This window comes from Callithrix jacchus, chromosome 9, assembly GCF_049354715.1.
Source record: "Callithrix jacchus isolate 240 chromosome 9, calJac240_pri, whole genome shotgun sequence".
NCBI classification, from domain to species: Eukaryota; Metazoa; Chordata; class Mammalia; order Primates; family Cebidae; genus Callithrix; species Callithrix jacchus.
In genome coordinates this window covers 13026731-13052580 of record NC_133510.1, presented here as the reverse complement: position 1 = coordinate 13052580, position 25850 = coordinate 13026731, and the positions used below count along the sequence as shown (strand labels likewise).

The 25850-nt window shown below is 37.4% G+C and overlaps 1 protein-coding gene across 1 annotated transcript; it reads left to right on the top strand.

The window, feature by feature from the left end:
• Positions 1-9084: 9084 nt before the first annotated feature.
• CLEC12A (C-type lectin domain family 12 member A) lies at positions 9085-25781 on the top strand. The gene is made up of 6 exons (XM_009003347.6): positions 9085-9264; positions 18578-18676; positions 18948-19136; positions 20150-20301; positions 21581-21690; positions 24869-25781. The coding sequence occupies exons 1-6, from the start codon at positions 9174-9176 to the stop codon at positions 25023-25025; spliced, it is 798 nt and encodes a 265-aa protein (XP_009001595.4). The 5' UTR covers positions 9085-9173; the 3' UTR covers positions 25026-25781.
• The last annotated feature ends 69 nt before the right edge of the window (positions 25782-25850 follow it).

Sequence of the window (25850 nt, the reverse complement as noted above, 5' to 3'; positions counted from 1 at the left end):
GAAACTGACAAAGTTGAAGGGGAGAGTGATTATTTCAGGCTCCTTCAACAAAAGACAAGCTAAAAACAACAAAACACAAGGAAGTTACACTTTGAAGATCTAAATGTGAGAAGGTTTCAAGCAATGGATTATAGAATGAAAATCAAAACTTCTTGTCCAATCAGTATTTTAAGAAAACCTTGTTCTAACACAGGGAACGAATCTATATCTCTCTCCGCTAGTTACTGGTTTCTTTCCGGCTTGTTTCACAAACAACCTAAGTCCATAATTTGAATGAACCTTTAGATAACTTCTGAGTTAAACTAAATTATCCTTTTTATCAATAAGAACACATCTTCTTTGGCACATTTTGTACATGGAATTATGCAAGTCACAAGAATTATAACTCAAAATTTTAATGGAAAGCTAGGAAGCATGAAATCCTGAGCTGTCTATCAGATATTAACATTTTATAAATGAGATACCTCATTTTATAAATAAATGAGGTTTCTTTCAGGCCCAGAAATCTCAAGCAATTTTGGAAACTCCAGAAAAGAGGAATTCACCCAATTCATACAGGTATCTGCAAGCACAGATAAATTCTTAGTTGTGCTCAAGAGGCCTTTAAAAATCAAATCAGAGATTCCTTATGATAAAAAGTTCCAGCAAAGCCAATTTAAAAGAGCCTTTATGAAGAGTAATTCTTGCTGCACTTTATGCAAATAATCGGGCAAACTATAATAAGATTAAAACTGATTTTGCAAATAAATTGGTCCTACTAGATTTGCCTTTCATGGAAATGGAGAACAGGAGAGAGAAAAATTATGTTTTGGAAGAAAACTATAGTACGCTTGTTATTAGGTTAATCTTTGACCTACGGCAAGGTGGTTGCCCATGATATGGAGATATATCTGTGCTGTGTTGCACTCAGTTATTAGAGGTAAATGTTACCAGTGAAATTTAGATACGGATTCAATACTAAGAAGTTGGTTCACTGGATGCATAAGGAAATAAAAACTAATTAAAAAAATTTCAATCCATTGTTTTTTGTTATCTATATGAACCAAAATGTATCTGAAGCAGGTCTCAATTAATTTCAAAGTTTATGTTGACAAGGGTAAGGATATGTGCCTGGGAGACAGACCTGTGCCTTTCTCCAAAGATGATTTTGAGGGCTTCAATATTTAAAGGAGAAAGGGCAGATCTTGGGGAAAGAGGAAACATTTTAAAAAGGTGTAGAAAGATAAGAGACAAATGGTTGCATTCTTCTGAGACTTTGATCAGCCTTTCACTGAATGCACAATTACATGTGAGAAGGAGTAGAGGAATAGTCAATTCTGCCTCAGTCTAGTTCAGTGAATCTGCATTTTTATACAAACAAAAGGGCAGACGAAGCAATCAGAGATGCATTTGTTTCAGATGAGCAGAGGGATGACTTAGACTTCTGTGCTTTGTCCCATACCTGTGAAGATAAGCTATCCATTTCCATGCCAGGGCGAAAGTCAGTGGAATAAAATGGGAATCAGGTTTGCCTGACAGTTTCCAGCCTGACTTCTCCCTTTGGCTTAGTGATTTGGGGGTCCCGAGATCTCACCTGGGAAAACTTCCTGCCCCCTTGCCCTGCTAAGCGTACTGGTAGCCCCCAGAAATTCATTGGCTCTTAGCCCTTTTCAAAATGTTGACTTGGAGATTTTTCGTGGACCCTCTGATGCTTGAGGATTTTTTTTCCTCCCTAGAAACAGAAGCTAGGTCATTAATTGTTAGGGACAAGTTGCCTCAGAAAATCCCCTCCATGCAAGCTGACCTCCCAGCCCCCCACCCTGATTGCTCTGCAGCCACATTCCTGAACTCTTATCTAGGTGACACAGCAAGGCTTGCCAGACAGGCTACCATTAAGTGAAGTCTAATTGCAGCCATGAGGCACCACTGGGAGGAGGTCATGGAAAACAAACGTCTGTTACACATACTTGTAAATTCCTATTTTACACTTCCTGTCATTACCTGAACCAACCTCTCAGGTTAAATTTTCAAAGAGCCCTGGTTGAAAAGGAAGTCCATTCAGATGGTTGGAGGATCTTAGAATTTTATTTTTGGTTTACACCCCACACACAGCTACGTTTCTGCCTGCACATAGCTATATTCCTTCCCCACTATATAACCTCCCAATTTTAGTTTGTTGGAGAACAAAGCCAGAATAAAGCCGGTTCTAGCCATAGCACTGCAGCTTGTATCAGATGAGAGAAACCTACAAAAACATAATTATAAAATGTGGATAAAGTTAATAAAACAACTGAGAAGGCAAAATTTGAGGGGTTCCAATTGATCAAGATTTACTGCTTATAGTCTATGTGCCTGCCATGAAAAAAAGAAAACAAAACTTTTTGGTAGGAAGATCATTTAAAATCTCTGTTTTTAATACATAAGGCCTGTCATTTAATAAAAAAAAATTATGAGATGACCTAAAAAAAGGAACTAAATATTAAAACATCGATTGATAGGCCAAATTATAAAAACTGACCTACATGTGGTTCAGATAATAATATCAGTAAAACGAAAATTATCTGAGACAGGTCTCATTCAATTTAGAAGTTTATTTTGCCGAGCTGAAGGACATGCCCAGAAGAATAAAATAGAAACACCAAAATAGTCTGTGGTCTGTGATTTTCTACAAAGATGACTCTGAGAGTTTCGATTTTAAAGGGGAAAAACAAGCTTTAGGGGAAAAAGTGAAGGTGTGGTAATCCACAGTTTGCAAGGAAAAAGCAGGAAGGGGAATAGTCAGTGATGTATTCCTTACAGTAAATGGGCATTTTACCTAAGATAAGGTGAAGACAGAGCTGTCTGTGGCGATGTTTAACCTTTCATCTGTAGCTATCTGCTTAGGAACAACAAGAAAGGCACTTTTTTTGTGTGATTTAGCTTTCAGCTTTATTTTATTTTTCTTATTGGGATAGTGAGCTGGGTTTTTGAGTTTTCTTTTCATGTGTTAGACAGAAATGGAAAGCAATAATTACTGTATTCAAGTACATGGAGAAAAGTATTAAGAATTTCAACAACATAAAATAATTCAAGAATAAACAAAAATTATAGAACTGAAATAAATAACTATAAAGTTTAGAGTAATTTAATTAAGGACCAGAAGAGGGCAAGATAGAATCCAACAAATGAATGTGTTTAAGAAGGAAGGAATAGCCATGGATATCAAATGGTTCTAAAGAATCAAGTCAGTTAAGATGTAAGGAATATTCCGTGGATAGAGTAAAAAGATAGTCTTTGTTGAACTTGGTGAGACCTATTTTTTTAAAAGAGAAGAATTCATGTTGAATTATATTGATGAGGTTTGTGGAGTAATTTATTAATTGTGGATTTACAAAATGAGTTGTTAATCTCCTTGGCATTCCTTATATGCCCTCTGACAAAGAAACTCATTTCATGGCAAAAGAAATGGGGCAGTGAGTACCAATTTACTGTATTTAACACACACATCCATCACCCCAAATCAGCTAGTTTGTTAGAGCAGAGGAATGAGTTGAACACGTTTTTAAAGACTTAATTGTGGTATAATAGGGAACACAATACTTAAGCAGATTAAAGTGTTTTCTTATATAACTTGTTGTATTTGCTTTAAAACACCTGTCAAAATATGGTGTCAACCTTCTATATGTGGAATGTGGAAGTAGGAGTAGCTGCTTTGTGTATTACATGTGAGAGCCTGCATAATAAATATGAGCTTCTGGTTTGCCAAACTAAATTTTGATGTGTTTAGAGGTCCCAGTCCCAAAGGTTGTAATGTTTCCAATAAAAGAACATAGTCATGTTCCTATTGATTTAGAAATAAAAATCCAGGAATTATTATCCTAATAATTTAGGAATTTGGTTCTTAATAATTTAGAAGTTGAGAGCCCGGTCACTACTGGCAATTGTGTGCTGCTTATGCTCCTAAAACAACCAGTAATATTGTTCAAAGTGAAGGATTCAAATGCTAAGTGCAATTTGAGTACCGCTACACAATGAGACAAGCAGGATTCTATCTAGGACCCAAGGAATAAACAAATAGCACTTTGTCCTGTCTTTATCAAGAGAATAGGCAATAAAAAGTTATGAGAGTCCTATGTAAACGGACCACTGAAAACTCAGATTCAGTGAGAATGAATATGAGGGTCAAATTATGGTAAAAACAGTGCAGAAGAGGATAAAGGGAATGTAAAATAAGTGCTTGGAAAAGAAACTATAATTCTATTTTAGTTATATGTGGAAAGACAATAATAGTAATTTTTTCAAACATTGAATTTTCCCCTTTCCCCTACACTATTCTGCTCTGTTCTATTGAGGAAGGAGACCCAGGCATCTGGGATTCCCTCCCCCTCTGTCATCCACTGTGCATCTCAATAGAAGAGAGAGCAGGCTAGCTGGAGCCTCCTGAATCTCCTTCCTGAAAATAACACGCTTGGTCTTGGGGAAATCTGTTTCCTGTGGCCGTTCCTGCTACAGTGTAAATTGCAGAGGTGGTAGTAAACATTATAGATCTATTTTAAAGTATTACTGAGTTGATATTAACCCATAATGATATGGCAGCTGATAGTGATAGGGACAGGAGGCAGAGACATTCTAGGAAGAAAAGGGCCGGGCCCCTGGCAAGAGCCTCGCCCTGGATCTGTGGTTTAAAGTGAGAATTTTACATCCCTATTTTTCACTTAAATGTTACCTTTTGCAAAACCACCCCTGGCCTACCCTACCTCCATCCTGTACCCAGAAAAACTGCAGGCTCCACTGTCAAAGAGCAGAGAAGGAGGGAAAAGAAGCAGCAGCCAGACATCAAAGAGAAGCCACTTGACTTCAGAGGGATGGCTTGATAGCAAGACTTCAGAGAAGAGTCCTGGCAGGGATGGCTGGACTCCATGGGAATATCACCTTCCCACTCCATCTCCTTTCTGGCACCTCTTCCGACTGAGAGCCACTTTCATCAGCAATAAAATCCTCCACATTCACCACCCCTCAACCTGTTCGTGCAACCTCGTTCCTCCTGGATGCCAGACAAGACTCGGGTGCAGGTGCAAAAGGCTGCCACATTGCCCCTCCGCTGAGCTGTTAACACTTAAGACATCTGCAGCAGCAAAGTTAAAAGAGTGCACTGTAACAAATGTCCTCTGGGTCTTCAGGGGTCGCTAGTACCGCCTAGATGCTTCTGTGGGGCCACACAGAATTTTGCTCCTGTGGGTGCCCAAAAGCACTCACTCTGGCTTCTGCACCCACTCATCTGTGTATTCCCCCTCCTGTGAGGGGTTGAGAGCTGCAGGCTAAGTAAGCAAGGCACCCCTGTCGCAAGGACTGTGAAATGGTCAAGGAAAGTTTCCTGTTACAGAATTTTGGGTGTCCTCTTTTCATCCGGAACAGTAAGAGTGGATGCTGAGGGTGAAAGAGATCAGCTGTGCGGGATATTCTGTTTGTTCTTACAGACCTCCTCTTCACCATTGTAATCCCTTTTCAGCGCCCCGGGATGCTGACTCTTATGTATGTACAATCTCCCTGGACACTAATGTCCTGAAGCTCTAGGCACTTTTGTGCTAATAGGAAGAATAAGCAAAGATTAAAAGGTGGGAGAATCCTTCCCTACAGCGCTAGGAAATGGGTACGGAGTTTTTCTCACTGAGGGCACCTCCAGGGAGGCAGCCTTCCTCAGCTGTAGTTTCTGCTGCTCCAGCTAATTGCTACCCATATCGTTCTCTCAGGCTGCCCACAGCAGCTGCCCCTGGGGTATTTCACTATCCCATTCGCTTCCTTTGGTCTTAGCTGCATCTTGTAAATTGTCCCATTATTTTATCTTCTTAAATTTTCCTTTTAATGTGTAAAATTTTTTATTGTTCTTGGATCCCAAGTGTGTGTTTCTTTTTTGTACAAGTATATCACGGTCACGGTGGTCTCTCAACTTTTAAATTATGTGACTCTGAAGATGTGTGTCTCTAACTTTTTACCCCTGTGCACTTTTCTTCACCTATCTTTACTTACTTCCCTTTTTTTCATTATAACAACCCACAGAAAATACTTAATTTAGGTAATGGATAGTTTGTCACTTATGTTTAATATTGGAAGATATTTGTAGTTGATATTTGCAGATCATCTCTTATTATTCAACTGGAATGAAAATTAATATAGGTTGATTTCATATCTTGTGTGCCACAGTAAACATGGGAGTGCAGGTATCTGTAGTACATATACACAATGGAATGTTACTCGGCCAGAAAAAGGAATTTGTCATTTGCAGAAACATGAGTGGAACTGAAGGTCATCATGTTAACTGAAATAGGCCAGGCATAGAAAGACAAATATTACATGTTCTCACTCACATGTGAGAGTTGAAAGAATGATTCCAATGGAGAGTAGAATGGTGGTTACCAGAGTCTTGGAAAGGGATTGTGGGGAATAAAGACAAGTTGGTTGGGTACAAAAATACAGATAGGTAGAAGGAACAAGTTTTAGTATTTGACAGTACAGTGGGAAAACTATAGTTAACCATAATTTATTGTATATTTCAAAATAGCTAAAAGAGAAGAATTGTAGTATTCCCAACACAAGGAAAAGGTAAGTATTTGAAGGAATGAATATGCTTATTACCCTGATTTGGTCATTACACACTGTATTCAGGTTTCAAAATATCGCAAATACCTCTAAAATCTATACAACTATTATATATCAATAACAAAGTTTTTAAAAAACTGATACAGACTGTGAAGGGCAAACCATCAAATCATCTCAGATCTCAGCTTATTCCTGTGGATGTAAATATCTTAGCTGGCTCTAAACCAAGGATTTTGTGTGAAGTAATAGTTATCAAATATTTCTACCAAACAAGAATACCTTGCAAACAGGACTTTTAGATTTTTCAGTTGTTGCCCCTTACAATTCATCATACGCTTTATCTTCTAGTGATGATGGATGAAACAACCTTCCATGTGAAAAAACAGAGCAACATAACACAGAACAGGGCTCTACCTGTGGAGTGGCCAGTTTTCATCCTTTTATAAACAGAGAATATTATAAACAAGTATTTATATACAAACATTTGATCCACCTAGGAAAAACAGAGGGCTACTCTTTCCCACCGGGAAAGGCATTAGAGCTTGTGCATGTATTTGAACAAGGCAGCCAGAGTCTTCGGTCAAGTCTCAACTTTACCACTCACCAACTGTGTGATGTTAGATACAAACTTCACCACTTCGCAGATGGGTGCAGTGGCTCACACCTGTAATCCCAGAACTTTGGGAGGTCAAGTGGGGTGGATCACGATGTCAGGAGTTCGAGACCAGCCTGGCCAATATGATGAAACCCCGTTTCTACTAAAAAATTCAAAAATTAGCCAGATGTGGTGGCCCGTGCCTGTGGTCCCAGCTATTCAGGAGGCTGAGGCAGGAGAATCACTTGAATTATTGGAGGCGGAAGTTACAGTGAGCCAAGATGCCACTGCACTCTAGCCTGGGTGACAGAGTGAGACTCTCTCTCAAAAAAAAAAACACACACACACACACACACACAAAACAAAGAAAGCCTTAACCACTTTGCAACTCACTTCTCTATCTGTAAAATAAGAGTGATAATAATGGTACCTGGTATAGAGAGTTATAAAGATAAAACCAACATTGGTAAAGTAGATAGGACGAAGTAATCATGTTTGGAATATATTTTCCTTTAAATTTTGCTGCCAATATTTTGATGGTAATATTTTCAGAGGTATTTTGAAAGCTTTTTATTTATCAGGAGAAAACCTATCATTGTTTTAATTAAATTGAAATAGAATTTTTTTGATATATTTAGGTGAATTTAATTTCTTTTTTTACAGTATTGAGGCTTCTAATCTGAAGGAATGTTTTTCTATTTTTTTCTTTTCTTCAATAGTCTTAGTCTTTTTGTTCATTTTGGTTGTGAAAATATCTAGTTAATTTGTATCTGTAATATTTTCCTAGTTACTTTTTAGTAGCACTTATAAAGGGAGTATCATTTTTCCTGTCTACCCAACATAGTAAAGCAGTTAGTTTTTGATTTTCAAAAATCTCTATGCATTCTCTTTTATATATATAATAATAATAATACCTAACCATTTTCTATGATTTACGTGAAGAAATGCCAAGAAGAATTTTAAAGTAAGATTTCCTAACAAAAATCAGAAAACATACTCAAAAACGGTCCTCTCCACCCCCTCACTTCCACTTGCATACTTGATCAGGAAATGAAATAATAAAAAATATTAAGACTATTGAGTCAATAAGACACAAATCCAAACTTTGGAGACTCATTTCCTTCCCGCTTTTGGTAGCTTAGGTGAGGAGGAGATCAAATGGATTGAGTCAGTCTGTAGAGAGATAGGCTGATTATAGTTTTCCTGGCCTACGAGCCCTCAGTATACAGACCTTGGCCATCAGTATACATGCTCCCTGGTGGGGGTTTCTGGGCCTCAAATTCCTTACTATCTAGGTTGGTGCTAAAGTAATTTCGTAAACTTTTAATAGCAAAAACCACAATTACTTTTGCGCCAACCTATATATTGTTAGAGAAACTAGGTATTCCCTAGCTCTCTTAGGGAAGCCTATAGATATGTAACATGGCAAAAGAGTGGCACTAACTCTCTCATTCTTCTTGGGAGTGCTCTCTGCATGTTCAGTGTCCCAGTGAAGAGAACATTTCTAACAGGACCTTCATCATAACACATAAGGAACATCTATGCCAGGCCATAGCCGAAGATTAGTGAGTGTCTGAGAACTGCATCTTTTGTCATTTTTCTGCTTGGAAGTTTTTCACCAATAAATCCTGCACTATGTTTGCACCATGTGGTGCTAGTTATTTGTGTACTCTTGCATGACACTAGTAATATTATCCAAACAAAATTTCAAAAACCACTCTCTGTAGTTGGTAAATATATAGAAATGAGAAAAAAAAAAAGAAAGAAATATGAGGAAGAAAGATGTTATCCGTTGCAACAGTTCAATGTTCTTAACTGAAGCCACAGATGAGAAGTGACTCATTTGCAGACATACCGGTGATTGGTACAGTAGATTTAGAGACAGTTTAAACTTGTAAGCTTAAGCTTCCATTTATAACCAGAAGTTTCAAATCGTAGGTCCCGTTTAACATTCAGCTCTGTTAAGTTACTCTCGCCTCTTTGTTTTTTTACACTTCGTCAAGATTTCTTCAGGTATTTATCAATGTCTGAAGAAGTTACTTATGCAGATCTTAAATTCCAGAACTCCACTGAGACAGAAAATATCCAAGAAATGGACAAATTTGGGGAAAAAGGTAAGATTTTGAGTTATGGATGTGTTGTACAGTTGTATGATAGAAGTCGTTTCAGGCCCGCATCTTCACTATTAGGACATAGCTATCATTCAACTGAAAATTTCAATTTAGTTTCCTATATCTAAGCAAAGGAACCAAAGGTATCTAAACAAAATGATTAGGAAAAATGGTTTCTGTAAAAACACTTATGAGTGCATTGAACACTGAATCTTTTATGTTTTTGAAATTTTTATTATCACACTCAAGATAATTGGGACATAATTTTTCAAGTGATTGGGTTTTGTAAAGATTTTATTTCTTTATAAGATGAAGCCATGGAACAAGGAATGTGTTCAGGAAAGTCATGATTTCTTATGTGTTTCTTTTTTTTAAGAAAATGCTTTGTATATGTATGTCAAAAAGAAGGAAAGACAGACAGACAGGTACCAGAGTGACCTGTTAAGGATTCCATTTGACTATCTACCAAACTCGACACATACCATGCTAAAATTTCTCCTACTTCTTTTGGAGATTTTTTACTAACTTACTAAAAAATAAAAGATGTTAAGTTAAATGAAGTGACTCATTAAGGAATAAAGGAGGAAAAGAGATAAAGAAATATCAGAAGACAAAATATATTCATAATATTCAAAACCACACTATATTTTTCAATTTAAATCATGAAATAAGTGAACCATCTGTGTTGACTTTCATCTTTCACTTCAACAAAACTCTACTCTTCATCTTACTCAGAATCCTGTAGTTTTACTATATGTATGGTTCTTACCTTCTGACTCCTGGCTTTTGGGGTGCAATCTGCCCTAGTGAATCCATCGTTAAAATCAGTGTGTTTGAGTTAAAAATAACTTAAATAATGATAATGGAGAACACACAGAATACAACATCTATAACATTCTAGCATTGCTGTAAACAGAAATTTCATTGTTAAATCTTGGATCCATTTATTATGAGCATGGTAAATCTTGAGAAAGGCTAGCAGATTAATTTTGTGGGCTTTTTTAACACTGAAACTTTTTTAGAAAGAAGGGTCTAAGAATTTTACTCCATTTTCTGTCTTTAGTTCCTTGTTTGTATTTCTTCTTTCATATGCTGAAAGAGGATGGCCATATCATGAGCTTCATAGTACCAACAATTGCCCTGTAACTGCCCTCTCACACCCTTTCTCTCCACCTTTCCTGCCAATCCAAATTATTTTAAGTTCCCATCACAAGAATTCCTTTAATTCATGGAGATATTGAATCCATGTCTTCTTCATGTTCTTAACTTCATGTAATTTTCTCATTAACCAGCTTAGAAACTATGTACACAATTTAACATTGTATTATGTAACATCCACCCTTAGTCTCTTACACTTCCGCTCTCCAATGTACTTTTTATTTTCACTAAAAACCCTAGTTCTGGCTAGGTGCAGTGGCTCAACCCATAGTCCTAGCAATTTGAGAGGCCAAGATGAGAGGATTATTTGAGGCCAGGAGTTTGAGACCAGCCTGGGCAAAGTAGAGAGATGCGATTTCTATAAAAAGAGATTTTTTTTTCCTTAGGTATCCCAATATTTTATTTGCATACCATTCTGGTATAGATCATCCCTTAGGATGCATCAACATCATTTCAGAAAAACAAAAACAAAAACTAAGAGAATACTGTCTTCTATATTCTCATTAAATCTCCTTTTAATCTGTGGTTAAACAATATCCTTCCTAATTTTAGGCCTTTATAATTTTGTTTTGTTTTGTTTTTGTTTTTTAATTGTACTTTAGGTTCTGGGGTGCATGTGCAGATCATGTAGGATTGTTGCATAGGTACACACATGGCAAGGTAGTTTGTTGCCTCCATCCCCCATCACCTATATCTGGCATTTCTCTCTGTGTTATCCCTCTGCAATCTCCCCACTCCCCACATCCCTCCCTTAGACTCCCCAAAAGACCACAGTGTGTGATGCTCCCCTCCCTGTGTCCATGTGTTCTCACTGTTCAACATCCGCCTACACGTGAGAACTTGCAGTGTTTGGTTTTCTGTTCTTGTGTCAGTTTGCTGAGAATGATGGTTTCCAGATTCATCCATGTCCCTACAAAGGACACAAACTCATCGTTTTTTTTTTTTTGTACTTTAGGTTCTGGGGTGCATATGCAAATAATGCAGGATTGTTGCATAGGTACATATATGGCAAGGCCTTCCCCCATCACCTACATCTGGTACTTCTCCCCTCATTATCCATCCCCCACTGTCCCTCCTCTAGTCCCCCAACTGACTGCCGTGTGTGAAGCTCCCCTCCCCATGTCCATGTGTTCTAATTGTTCAACACCTGCCTATGAGTGATAACATGCAGTGTTTGGTTTTCTGTTCTTGTGTCAGTTTGCTGAGAATGATGGTTTCCAGATTCATCCATGTCCCTATGAAGGTCACAAATTCATCATTTTTTATGGATGTGTAGTATTCCCCAGTGTATATGTGCCACATTTTCTTTATCCAGTCTATTCATTATGGGCATTTGGGTTGGTTCCAGGTCTTTGCTATTGTAAACAGTGCTGCAATGAACATACATCTTTATAATAGAATGATTCATAATCCTTTGGATATATACCCAGTAATGGAATTACTGGGTCAAATGGAATTTCTATGTCTAGGTCCTTGAGGAATCGCCACACTGTGTTCCACAATGGTTGAACTAATTTACACTCCCACCAACAGTGTAAAAGTGTTCTTATTTCTCCACATCCTCTCCAGCATCTGTTGTCTCCAGATTTTTTAATGATCACCATTCTAACTGGCGTGAAACGGTATCTCAATGTGGTTTTGATTTGCATTTCTCTAATGACCAGTGATGATGAGCATTTTTTCATATATTTGTTGGCCTCATCAATGTCTTCTTTTGTAAAGTGTGTGTTCATATTCTTTGTCCACTTTTGAACGGGTTTGTTTTTTTTCTTATAAATCTGTTTTAGTTCTTTGTAGATTCTTGATATTAGTCCTTTGTCAGATGGAAGATTGCAAAAATTTTTCCCATTCTGTTGGTGCCTGATTCACTGTAATGATTATTTGTTTTGCTGTACAGAAGCTCTGGAGTTTAATTAGATCCAATTTGTCTATTTTGGCTTTTGTTGCCATTGCTTTTGGTGTTTTGCCTATGCCTATGTCCTAAATGGTTTTGCATAGGTTTTCTTCTAGGGTTTTTATGGTGTTAGGTCTTATGTTTAGATCTTTAATCCATCTGGAGTTAATTTTAGTGTAAGGTGTCAGGAAAGGGTCCAGTTTCTGCTTTCTGCACATGGCTAGCCAGTTTTCCCAACAGCATTTATTAAATAGAGAATCATTTTTCCATTGCTTGTTTTTCTCAGGTTTGTCAAAAATCAGATGATTGTAGATGTGTGGTGTTGCTTCTGAGACCTCTGTTCTGTTCCATTGGTCTATATCTCTGTTTTGGTAACAGTACCATGCTGTTTTGATTACTGTGGCCTTGTAATATAGTTTGAAGTCAGGCAGCATGATGCCTCCAGCTTTGTTCTTTTTGCTTAGGATTGTTTTGGCTATGCGGGCTCTGTTTTGGTTCCATATGAAGTTTGAAGTGGTTTTTTCCAGTTCTGTGAAGAAGGCCATAAGTAGCTTTATGGAGATAGCATTGAACCTATAAATTGCTTTGGGCAATATGGCCATTTTCACGATGTTGATTCTTCCTACCCATGAGCATTGGGTATTTTTCCATCTGTTTGTGTCCTCTCTTATTTCATTGAGCAGTGGTTTGTAGTTCTCCTTGAAGAAGTCATTTACAACCTTTGTTAGTTGTATTCCTAGGTATTTTATTCTCTTTATAGCAATTGTGAATGGGAGTTCACTTTTGATTTGGCTCTCTGTTTGTTATTGGTATATAGAAATGCTTGTGATTTCTGTACATTGATTTTGTATCCTGAGACTTTGCTGAAGTTGCTTATCAGTTTCAGGAGATTTTGGGCTGAAATGATGGGGTCTTATATATATATATACAATCATATCGTCTGCAAATAGAGACAATTTGGCTTGCTCTTTTCCTAGTTGAATACACTTTCTTTTTCTGGTCTGCTTGCTCTGACTAGAACTTCCAATACTATTTTGAATAGAGTGATGAGAGAGGGCATCCTTGTCTTGTGCCAGGTTTCAAAGGGAATGCTTCCAGTTTTTGCCTATTCAGTATGATATTGGCTGTGGGTTTGTTGTAAATCGCCTTTATTATTTTGTGATTTGTACCATCAATACCTAGTTTATTGAGAGTTTTTAGCATAAACGGCTGTTGAATTTTGTCGAAGTTATTTTCTGCATCTATTGAGATAATCATGTGGTTTTTGTCTTTGGTTCTATTTATGTGATGGATTACATTTCTAGACTTGTGTATGTTGAACCAACCTTGCATCCCTGGGATGAAGCCTACTTGATCATGATGAATAAGCTTTTTGATTTGCTGTTGCATTCTGTTTGCCAGTATTTTATTGAAGATTTTTTTGTTGATGTTCATCATGGATATTGGCCTGAAGTTTTCTTTTGTAGTTGTGTCACTGCCCAGTTTAGTATTAGGATAATGTTGGTCTCATAAAATGAGTTGGAGAGTATTCCTTCTTTTTTTATTGCTTGTAATAGTTTCAGAAGGAATGGTACCAGCTCCTCTTTGTATGTCTGGTAGAATTCGGCTGTAAACCCGTCTGGGCCCAGGCTTTTTTTAGTTGGTAGGCTATTAATTGCTGCCTCAACTTCAGCCCTTGTTATTGGTCTATTCAGGGATTCAACTTCTTCCTGGTTTAGTCTTGGGAGAGTGCAAATCTCCAGGAATTTATCCATTTCTTCCAGATTTACTGGTTTGTATGCATAGAGTTGTTTGTAGTAATCTCTGGTGGTAGTTTGTATTTCTGTGGAATCAGTGGTGATATCCCCATTATCGTTTTTTATTGCATCTATTTGATTCTTCTCTCTTTTCTTTTTTATTAGTCTGGCCAGTGGTCTATCTAGTTTGTTGATCTTTTCAAAAAACCAGCTCCTGGATTTGTTGATTTTTTGAAAGGTTTTTTTGTGTCTCTATCCCTTCAGTTCTGCTCTGATCTTAGTTATTCCTTGTTATTTTGGCAATAGGGTGTCCATTTTAGATCTTTCCTTCTTCTCATGTGGGCATTTATTGCTATAATTTTTCCTCTAGATGCAGCTTTAAATGTTTCTCAGATATTCTGGTGTATTGTGTTTGTGTCTTCATTCTCATTGGCTTTGAAGAACATCTTTATTTCTACCTTCATTTCATTGTTTATCCAGTCTCCATTCAGGAGCCAGTTGTTCAGTTTCCATGAAGTTGTGCAGTTTTGAGTTAGTTTCTTAATCCTGAGTTCTCATTTGATTGCACTGTGGTCTGAGAGAGTTTATGTTACGATTTCCATTCTTTTGCATTTGCTGAGGAGTGATATACTTCCAGTTATGCGGTCGATTTTAGAGTAAGTGTGATGTGGTGTTGAAAAGAATGTATAGTCTGTGGATTTGGGGTTAAGAGTTCTGTAACTGTCTATTAAGTTTGCTTGGTCCAGATCTGCATTCAAGTCCTAGATTTCTTTGTTGATTTTCTGTCTCATTGATCTATCTAATATTGACAGTGGAGTGTTCAAGTCTCCCACTATTATTGTGCTGGAGTTTAAGTCTCTTTGTAGGTCATTAAGGACTTGCTTTATGTATCTAGGTTCTCCTGTATTGGGTGCATCTATGTTTAGGATCGTTAGCTCTTCTTGTTTTATTTATCATTTTACCATTATGTCATGCCCTTCTTTGTCACTTTTGATTTTTGTTAGTTTAAAGTCCATTATATCAGAGACTAGGGTTACCACCCCTGCTTTTCTTTGGTCTCCTTTTGCTTGGTAAATCTTCTTCCATCCCTTTATTTTGAGTCTATGTGTGTCTTTGCACATAACATGGGTCTCCTAAATACAGCACTCAGATGGTTCTTGGCTTTTTATCCCATTTGCCAATCTGTGTCTTTTGATTGGGGCATTTAGTCCATTTACATTTTATGTTAATATTTTTATGTATGAATTTGATCCTTCCATTTTATTACTAGTTGGTTGTTTTGACCTTTGTTTGGCATAATTTCTTCATTGCATCATTGGTCTTTACCATTTGGTTCTTTTTTGCAGTGGTTGGTACTGGTTTTTCCTTTCTGTGTTTAGTGCTTCCTTCAGGAGCTCTTGCAGGGCAGGTCTGGTAGTGACAAAATCTCTCAGCAATTGCTTGTCCATAAAATATTTCATTTCTTCTTCACTTATGAAGCCTAATTAGGCTGGATATGAAATTCTGGGTTGAAAGTTCTTTTCTTTTAGGATGTTGAATATTGGCCCTCAATCTCATCTGGTTTGTAGGGTTTCTGCCAAGAGATCTGCTGTGAGTCTGATGTTCTTCCCTTTGTGGGTGACCCATTCTTTCTCTCTGGCTGCCCTTAGTATTTTTTCTTCATTTCAACCCTGGTGAACCTGACGATTATGTGCCTTGGGGTTGCTCTTCTAGAGGAATATCATTGTAGTGTTCTCTGTATTTTCTGTATTTGAATGTTGGCCTGCCTTGCTAGGTTGGGGAAGTTCTCCTGGATAATACCCTGAAGAGTGTTTTCCAGCTTGGATTCATTCTCCCCATCATCTTCTGGTAGACAAATGAAGTGTAGATTAGGTCTTTTCACGTACTCTCATATTTCTTGAAGGCTTTGTTCATTACTTTTCACTCTTTGTTCCTTTTCTTGCCTTCTAATTTTATTTTGTTGAGTTGATCTTCAATCTCTGATATCCTTTCTTATGCTTGATCTATTTGGCTATTGAAACTTGTGTATGCTTCATGAAGTTCTCGCTCTGTGTTTTTCAGCTCCATCAAGTCATTTATGTGCTTCTCTAAGCTGGTTATTCTAGCTAGCATTTCATCTAACCTTTTCTCAAGGTTTTTAGTTTCTTTGCATTGGGATAGAACATGTTGCTTTAACTCAAAGAAGTTTGTTATTACCCAACGTTCTGAAGCCTGCTTCTGTCCATTCATCAAATTCCTTCTCCATCCTGCTTCGTTCCCTTGCTGGTAAGGAGTCGTGATCTCGTGGTGAGGGAGAGATGTTCTGGTTTTTGATGATTTCATTCTTATTGCACTGGTTTCTCCCTATCTCTTGGATTTATATAGTTTTGATCTCAGTTAACTGCTTGGGGAGGCTGCCTTTCCTTTGTCTGCCTGCAGAGGCACTGCTGGGCTGCCACAGATTCAGTGGAGCTGCTGCATCTTTTATTTACGCAGGAAAATTAGGCGGGCTTCTGCAATGGCAGCTTCCCTTCCACCCACCGAGCTGGATCGGTCCTGGTTGCTCTCTAACTGATGTTCTGGGTTCCTAACTCTGGAGTGAGAGGTTTTGGCCTGCTGGGCCTTTTGGGGCAGGGGGACCCATCCTGCCATTTGGGCTGTTATCCTGCATTCCATTCCCCTTCTTACTGGGGTGCAGGTAGCTCTGTCCCACCGGATTTTTGGCTTTTTGGTTCAGCCAGTGCTTCCACCTAGATCTGTGCTGACAGCCCTGGCACTGGCCAAAGTTGCTGTTTGCCCTGTTCAGGCAGCTCGCTAGGGCTTTTCAGCCTGGTGAAGATCTCTTGTTCTGTGGGTTGTAGAGGGCTTGAGTGGAGCACTGTATCTGAATCAAAGTCTCAGAGGGGGAGATCCCCCAGTCCTCCAGTCGGTTGCACACTCCTTCTGGGTAGGGCAATGCTCCACATTGCAGCAACTTGCCCTATTTGGTTTATATGCACTGTCCAACCAGACACACAAAATGAACCTACCTCGTTTGGAATTGTGAAGACCACTCAGCTTCTGAGTTTCTCTCTCTGGGAGCTGCTTTCTGGAGCTGCCTTTTATTCAGCCATCTTGGGATCCTTGAACTCATCATTTTTATGGCAGCATAGTATTCCATGGTGTGTATGTGTCTCATTTTCCTTGTCCAGTCTATCATCACTGGGCATTTGGGTTTGTTCTAGGTCTTTGCTATTGCAAACAGTGCTGCAATGAACATTCGTCTTTATAATAGAATTATTTATAATCCTTTGGATATATACCCAGTAATGGGATTGCTGGGTCAAATGGAATTTCTATTTCTAGGTCCTTGAGGAATCGCCACACTGTCTTTCATAATGGTTGAACTAATTTACACTCTTACCAACAGTGTAGAAGTGTTCCTATTTCTCCACATCCTCTCCAGCATCTATTGTCTCCAGATTTTTTAATGATAGCCATTCTAACTGGTGTGAGATGCTATCTCAATGTGGTTTTGATTTGCATTTCTCTAACGACCAGTGATGATGAGCATTTGTTCATATGGCCTCATGTATGTCTTCTTTTGAAAAATGTCTTTCGTATCCTTCACCCACTTTTGAATGTTTTTTTTTGTTGTTGTGGTTGTGGTTTTTTTTTGTAAATCTGTTTTAGTTCTTTGTAGATTCTGGATATTAGTCCTTTGTCAGATGGGTAGATTGCAAAAAATTTTTCCCATTCTGTTAGTTGCTGGTTCACTCTACTGATTGTTTCTTTTGCCATACAGAAGCTCTGGAGTTTAATTAGATCCAATTTGTCTATTTTGGCTTTCGTTGCCAATGCTTTTGGTGTTTTAGCCATGAAGTCCTTGCCTGTGCCTATGTCCAAAAATTTTTTAAAAAATTAACTGGGCACCAATAGTCTTAGCTGCTTGGGAGGGTGAGGAAGGAGGATTACTTGAGCCCAGGAGTTGGAGGCTGCAGTGAGCTATGATCAGGCCACTATGTTCCATTCTGGGTGATAGAGCAAGATCCTGTCCCAAATACATTACAAAGAGACAGCCTATCTTGTTTATTCTGCAGCTAAACTCTCAGAATTACCTGAGGGATATGTGAACAACTGAAATTGTTTTTCCTGACATGCCACAATTGTCTGCTCAAGCAATAACTACTCATATTGGCTTCTCTGTTAATTTCCAGTTACTCGCTTTTCCCCAATTTGTACAAACAAAGTATACTATATCTAGATTGACTGGTGTTCTCCATTCTCTATTATAAATTCTGGTTTTGCTTCTCTGTTTTTTGAATCAGTCTACCAGTTAACAGCTTCTCATGCCAGAATCAATTTACATACAAAACACATCAGTGATTTTGACTTTTTCTTGACATGTTCTTCAAAATATTTTTAAAATATCGTTGAATAACAAATCCATTCTTTTCTAATAGGCATATTAGGAAATAAAAGTAAAATGAATGAATGAATGAATGAGTAAATAATTCAAATGAAAGTGTATATCAGGTTTAGACCTCCCTGTTAATTTTCCTTTCCACAGCACCTCCCGCTCCCTCTCGTGTATGGCGTCCAGCAGCCTTGTTTCTGACTCTTCTGTGCCTTCTCCTGCTCATTGGATTGGGAGTCTTGGGAAGCATATGTATGTATTAGCTCTATTTCAGTTAAAAGCGAAAGTATCTAGAATTTCAAAGATTTAACAACAAAAGTTTATTCTTTGAGTGGAAGATTTGTGATAATGATAGGTGATGTGGCCACAAGGAGGACTTACAATGTGGAACATAATGTCTTTCCTTCACTCCTGTAGAGTAATGGCTTTCCCTACCCCTTTAATCTTTGTACTACTTCTGCAAGTGATAAAGGATGATGGTTCTATTGAGAGTTTACAAATTTTTGTCATTTTTAATGTGAAGTTTACATAACTTTGAAGATAGAAATGGAAAAAGTGAATGAACTAAAAAATATCAATGAAGAGCTTCAGAGAAATGTGTCTCTACAACTGATGAGTAACATGAATAGCTCCAACAAGTTCAGGAACCTCTCCACCACACTGCAAACAACAGCCACCAAATTATGTCGTGAGCTATACAGAGAAAAAAAAGGTAATCCTGTATTCTCTTGGTGTTATTTACTGGACAATAAACTAAATCACTGAGTCTCTTAAGAATCATTTTATAATTAGCAGCCTTTTCCTAGGGAGTCATAATTTGGGGGAAGGAATTACATGTGGTTGATAGAGAATTCATTTCCTTTAGAAGAAAGACAGAAAGAGTAATAATAACAATAGGGCCCCAAATTATCAGGAGATAACAGTTACATGATAAAATGTTAGAACAGTTTCTCTAATCTGTCACGATAATTATTCTGGGCAATAAGGTTAATAAAAGATAGGGAGGAAGTGACACCTCTTTATAGGTGACTTCATTCTTAAATTTCAGTCAGTGATTGATAACAAAGTCCACAAGAAAAAAATAAATTGAGATGTCACCTTCGGGATCAGGAGAAGTTGGTCTTATAATATCTCCATACATTTCTATAGTCATGGTTGCTAAAACGTATTTCTTTTGCTCCCGAGAAACCTCAAAGTTTCACTGAGTCAGAGAACAGAAATTAAAGAAGGTAAGATTAGTATAGATAGGTGTGGTTAATTCTTACTATACAGAATGTGTCCTGTAATTTGTGTTTGTTGTCATTAAAGAATACAAAAAATAGCAAAGAGGGATTGATATAGGAAGATACACTTGAATCCCAGTGCTTAATTTGGAATTTTTTTGTTCAAGTTATGTGTCTGACATATTATGATGGTATACAGGGAACTAGAATACAGGATTCACGTACTTCCCCCTTGATGTAAAAAGAAGAAACACCGTGTAATCCCAGCTACTTGGGTGGCCAAGGGGAGAGTCGCTTGAATCCAGGAGATGGAGGCTGCAGTGAGCTGAGATCGTGCTGCTCCACTCTGGCTTGGGGAACAGAGCAAGATCCTGTCTCAAAAAGAAAGAAAGAAAGAATAATAAACAGCAAATGTGGAGAATGTCACTTAGAGAGGAAAGGAAATAATAAGAATTATTAAGACTATTAGTAAAACCCAAATAAAACTATGTTCTTCTTTCAGAGCACAAATGTAAGCCTTGTCCAAAGGGATGGATGTGGCATGAGGACAGCTGTTATTTCCTAAGTGATAATTACCAAACATGGCAGGAGAGTAAAACGGCCTGTGCTGATCAGAATGCCAGCCTGCTGAAGATTAACAATAAAAGTGCATTGGTAAAGCCCAGGTGTTTCTACCATCATGGGACAGAGAGGGCTGTGGCATGTTAGAGGAGACCTCAATCAACCAACTCATGATTCTGGTTTATTTTAGTTGGGGTGAGAAGTGACTGGAACTTTGTACATTTATCTCAAGATATCACAGGCAAGGTAAAACGTATAAAACCTTAGCTTAGGACCTTAGCATAAGAGGAATATTGCTAGCTGACAGGTGGATGAGTAGATACTGGGCAGCCAGAATTTATAGGTCTGTATGTATTTCCAAATTAGAATCTGGAATCAAATCTCAGAACATAATTTATAAGCATTAAAAACAAGATACAGAGATTATTCCTGAGGGTTACTAATTCCATAAAAATGACATTGGAGGATTTGTTTTGTTTCTACCATTTTGTATTTTTAAATTCACTAAGAGAAATAGGCAAGTTATAGTAGGCTAGCATAAAATATGTGTAAACAAGAAGAGCTGAAGGAAAGTGACACAGCCAAGTGTCAAACAGATGTCTTGCACTGAGTCCTTGAGTCTCAGGAAAAATGTGTTTTCTAGTAGCTTTATTGATTTATTCAGTTTCTTAATTTTTCTTGTCTAGTGTTTCCATGTTACACTTATTTTATATAGCATATTTGGTCTCTCAAATAATAATCATATATTTTTAATCAAAATTACATTTTCTAAAAGTCTCTGCTTCCCCACAATAAGAAACTTCTGTTATACTTTAGAAGAGAGAGAAATTAATCCATAATCTCTTCCTCATCAGATTATTCTCAAGTGACCCATTCACAGTTGCTTACTCTAAAAAAGGTCTTTTAAAAGTGTGGAATAAGAAAAAATACCTGTTATTTGGCTACAAAATTCTGAACCGGTTTTGAATTTTGTTTTATAACCACTCACATCTGTGGCATTTTTTCCTACTCTTTCTGTTTCTATTAACTCTTTTTGGTAGCCATTAGCCATCTCTTTGGACACAATGTTTACAGCTCAAATTTTTGAATCCTGAACTTGTCATTGTGAACTTTTCAATGACTGTAAATGAAGGTTATATGTGGATTAGTAGGGCCTCTCTTCTTGTGAGACCAGCAATGATATTATTTTTTAAAATGTTGAAAGTTTATAGTAAGGAGTACTTTCTTTCAATTTCTTTTAATGGCATTTAATAGCAGTAGTGCAATGTCAAGTATGTTACCTTAAAACAGCAATTTGTAAGAAATTACGTTATAATGTAAAATACAAAAGTAAGAAACTGTTTCTTAAATAGACCATTTGTATTTCCTGTAGGAATTTATAAAATCCCAAAATAAATTATATCAATATTGGCTGGGATTATCTCCCCAAAGTTATTACACTAGTGGTAAGAGCATTGATGATATAATCAACTCCTCTGACTGGTAAGTGTCTATTCTTGTTAAAATTTTATAGTTGGGTTTGAGTAGAGGTATTTTCCTTAGGAGCACTGTAGATTCAAATTAAAACTAGCTTCAGTAGAAATTGCATCCTAAAAGAACCATTTTCTCTCATGTTTTTTCAATGATTTTCTAATATAGAAAGTTACCATAAATGTCTTCTGGTAACTTTGACAAGCCACTAACAAAATTACAGTAGTCAAATTATGGAGACTACTGAAAATAGCAAGTTTAAGAAAAATTATGGAAGCCCAGAAAAGTCAATGGACTCTAACAAATACTTAATATTGTGCTAAGTACTGGGGTTCAAAGATGAGTGAAAGATTGATTCATCACTAAAGTTACTTAACCATTGATTGTATGTGCAGACTGATTGAATGATGCTAGAGATAAAGAGAATATGGCGTGATAATGCTTCAGTAAGAATACACAGACTAACCAATCATAAATTTTAGCAATGCTGCTTTTTTTTTTTTTTTTTTTTGAGACGGAGTGCCTCTCTTGTTACTCAGGCTGGAATGCAATGGTGCGATCTCGACTCATCGCAACCTCCGCCTCCTGGCTTCAGGCAATTCTCCTGCCTCAGCCTCCTGAGTAGCTGGGATTACAGGCCACCATGTCCAGCTAACTTTTTGTATTTTTAGTAGAGACGGGGTTTCACCATGGTGACCAGGATGGTCTCAATCTCTTGACCTCGTGATCCACCCGCTTCCGCCTTCCAAAGTGCTGGGATTACAGGCTTGAGCCACCGCACCCGGCCCTGCTGCTTTTGTTATAAATGACACTTGAAATGCCTTAAAAGAAAGTTTCTGGAATAAGGGGGTACGAGTGCAGTTTTGTTATATAAATATATTCCATAGTGATGAAGTCTGTGTTTTCAGTGTAACCATTACCTGGAGAGTGTACACTTTACCGTGTAGGTAATTTCTCCTTTTTTATTTTCCTCCCACCCTCCTATTTGTGGAGTCTCCAATGTCCATTATTCCACTTTTTATGTCTGTATGTACATATTATTTAGCTCCCACTTAAATGAGAACATGCAGTATTTAAATTTATGTCTCTGAGTTATTTCGCTTAAGAGAATACTCTCCATGGTGTATATACCCCGAAAGAAAACATAATCCGTTGATGGAAACTTAGGTCATTTTTTTATGACTTTGCTATTGTGAATAGTGGTACAATAAACATAGGAGTGTAGGTGTCTTTTTCTTAATATAATAATTTGTTGTCCTTTGGGTAAATACCCAAGAGTGGAATTGCTGGATCAAATGGAATTCCATTTTTAGTTCTTTGAGAAATTGCTACAGCACTAACTTATATTCTGAAATGGATATTTTTGAATAAAAAATTTAAAGACTGGTTTAGAAGAGCATTTCAGGTCAAAGAATAAACCTTAGCATGATACATTACATATATAGTAGAGATAAAATAATTTGTGTAGAATAATGAGGAATGTGGTTATATGCTATTTTAAGTGGGTTTATGTGTTGTATTTGTTCTGCTTATAATGAGAAAAAAATAAGTCTTTACATAAAAATAGTGGCTCACCTCTGTAATCCCAGTATTTTGGGAGGCCAAGGAGGGCAAATCACGAGTTCATGAGTTCGAGACCAGCCTGACCAACATGGTGAATTTTGGCTCACTGAAACCTCTGCCTCCCAGGTTCAATTGATTCTCCTGTCTAAGCCTCCTGAGTAGCTGGGATTACAGGCATGAGCCACCACACGCGGCTAATTTTTGTATTTTTAGTAGAGACGGGGTTTCTCCATGTTGGACAGACTGGTCTAGAATTCCTGACCTTGTGATCCACCTGCCTCGGCCTCCCAAAGTGCTGGGATTACAGTCATGAGCCACCACACCCGGCCGGAAGTTCATCATTTAACACGTGTTTTTTAGTGTATATTTTTAGCAGGAGATAGCTCTGAGTCAACTGTGTAGAGGTGCCCCACACTGAGTTTAGGTACTGTGATCCCTGCATACTCATCACATTGGGCCATAATGGCAAACAGAATTTTTTGTTTGTTTGTTTGCTTTTTCCTTCAGATAGAAATAGTAAGTGTAGGCGTGTGGGTCAGAAAGACAAGGTGGCCCCACCCCTGGTGGTTGTCAATGATAGGGTAGAAGAGAGATAAGCAAGCTCCAAATGGAGGGGAGAAGGACATATGTTTTAAAGGTCTCCTTTGGAGTGAAGGACTAGAGTCAAAGGTAACGTGTATGTCAGGAGAGAGTACAGATGGAATCTTGTTTTGAAAATATAGAATATGTATGTGTTTGTAATCATTGAAAATGCAATCGTAATCTATAATGGAATGGAAAACAGTAGATATTTTCAGTTATCAAAAGGGAAACTGAAAAAATTCTATAATAATTGTATGCATGATATGTATGTACATAAATATTTTATTTTCATTTTTTAAACTGTGTTATTTTGGGGTTTGTTTCTGAAAGGGGGCAGTAATAATTAACATCTGTACCATGTCAACACAAATAAATCTCATTCTTAAAAATTTAATTGATGAAATTATTTACTGGTTGAAATCATTATCTTTTTACCCAAGTGTGGATACTAAGTTAATCTAAAAGATAATATTTTTAATTTGCAAATTTGTTTTTAACGCATAATCCCTGATCATTAATCTAGTATTGATGGGCTGGTATTAGAACTTCAGAGTATAATCTTACGAAAGCATCACTTGGAGATGATGTTGAACTTAAGGCATCATACCCTAGGTGAATTCCTGGACTTTGATGATTATGAAAAGCACTTGAGGAAGACAGGGTCCAAGACTTACTACTGGGTCAGTTAGACTAGAGAATCTTCGGAAATGGCATTATTCCAAATTATATTATATATGAAGGGGGTGGGGTGCTAAGTCTGTAAGTAAAGGACAGCAAATATCAGATGCTAGAAAGTGGAAAAAGCAGGGGGAAATGAAGCAGTAATTGACATTTCATGTGTGTCAATATAAAGAATTAACTTGGACATTTTTGATACTCAACATTAAATTAGATTTAGTTTAAACAATGCAGGGTCTAAGGCAATTATTTAAACTAAATCTAATTTAATGTTCAGAGTATCAAAAATTGGAAATGTAATGTTTTTTCTGTGAATATGTTTCAAATATCTGATTTGCCAAGTGTAATTCTTTACTTTCTCTTTCAGGGTTATAAGAAATGCATCTGACTTAACGAACATGTATTGTGGATATTTAAATGGACTATATGTTCAGTATCATTTCTGCACTTATAAAACAAGAATGATATGTGAGAAGGTGGCCGATCCAGTGCAGCTTGGTTTTATACATTTCAGGGAGGCATGAACCATCAATTAAATACATTGAAGGAGTGCAGGCTGGGCGCAGTGGCTCACCCCTGTAATCCCAGCACTTTGGGAGGCCGAGAAGGGCGGATCACAAGAGGTCAGGAGTTTCAGATGTGGAACCCCATCTCTAAAAATCAAAAATAATAAATAAAATGAAATAAAAAATTAAGAAGTGCAGTTGGTGGCAGGGGGTCAGAGCGTTCCAGGCTATAGGTAAATTTAAACACTTTCTGGTTAACAATTGGTTGAGTTTGTCTAAAGACCTGGGATTTCATCATGCAGGTAGAAGGCTTCAGATAGAGTAGATTGTGAATGTTAACGCTGGAGAGGTATAATGAAGCATGTCCGACCTCCCACTTCCCATCATGGCCTGATCTAGTCTTTCGGGTGAATTTTAAAAGAGTCCTGGTTGAAGAGGAAGTCCATTCAGATGGTTGGAGGGGGACTGCTTAGAATTGTATTTTTTATTTACATTCTTCCCCTTCTGGTCAAGATTTGTCAGAGGCAACATCAAAGACCAGCAAATTTTTATTTTTTCCCATAGCATTGCCAGGGTGCCATGGCTGCCTGCCCCAGATCCATCCTGTACTTCCACGGGACTCTCTGTGGCTGAAGGCTTTATGAGTCAAATGACTTATAGCCAATTGATTGTTTTAGACCAGATAAGAATGGATGTGAACAAGCATTTATTACCTCTTAAAATTATTATTTTGTGTAAAAGTCAATAAACAAAAATGGAAAGGCAAAGTTATAAGACTGATTTATTTTTAACTTGTGTGTTTAGCTACTATAAGCTTGGTTTTTGTTACAGACATACAGCAAT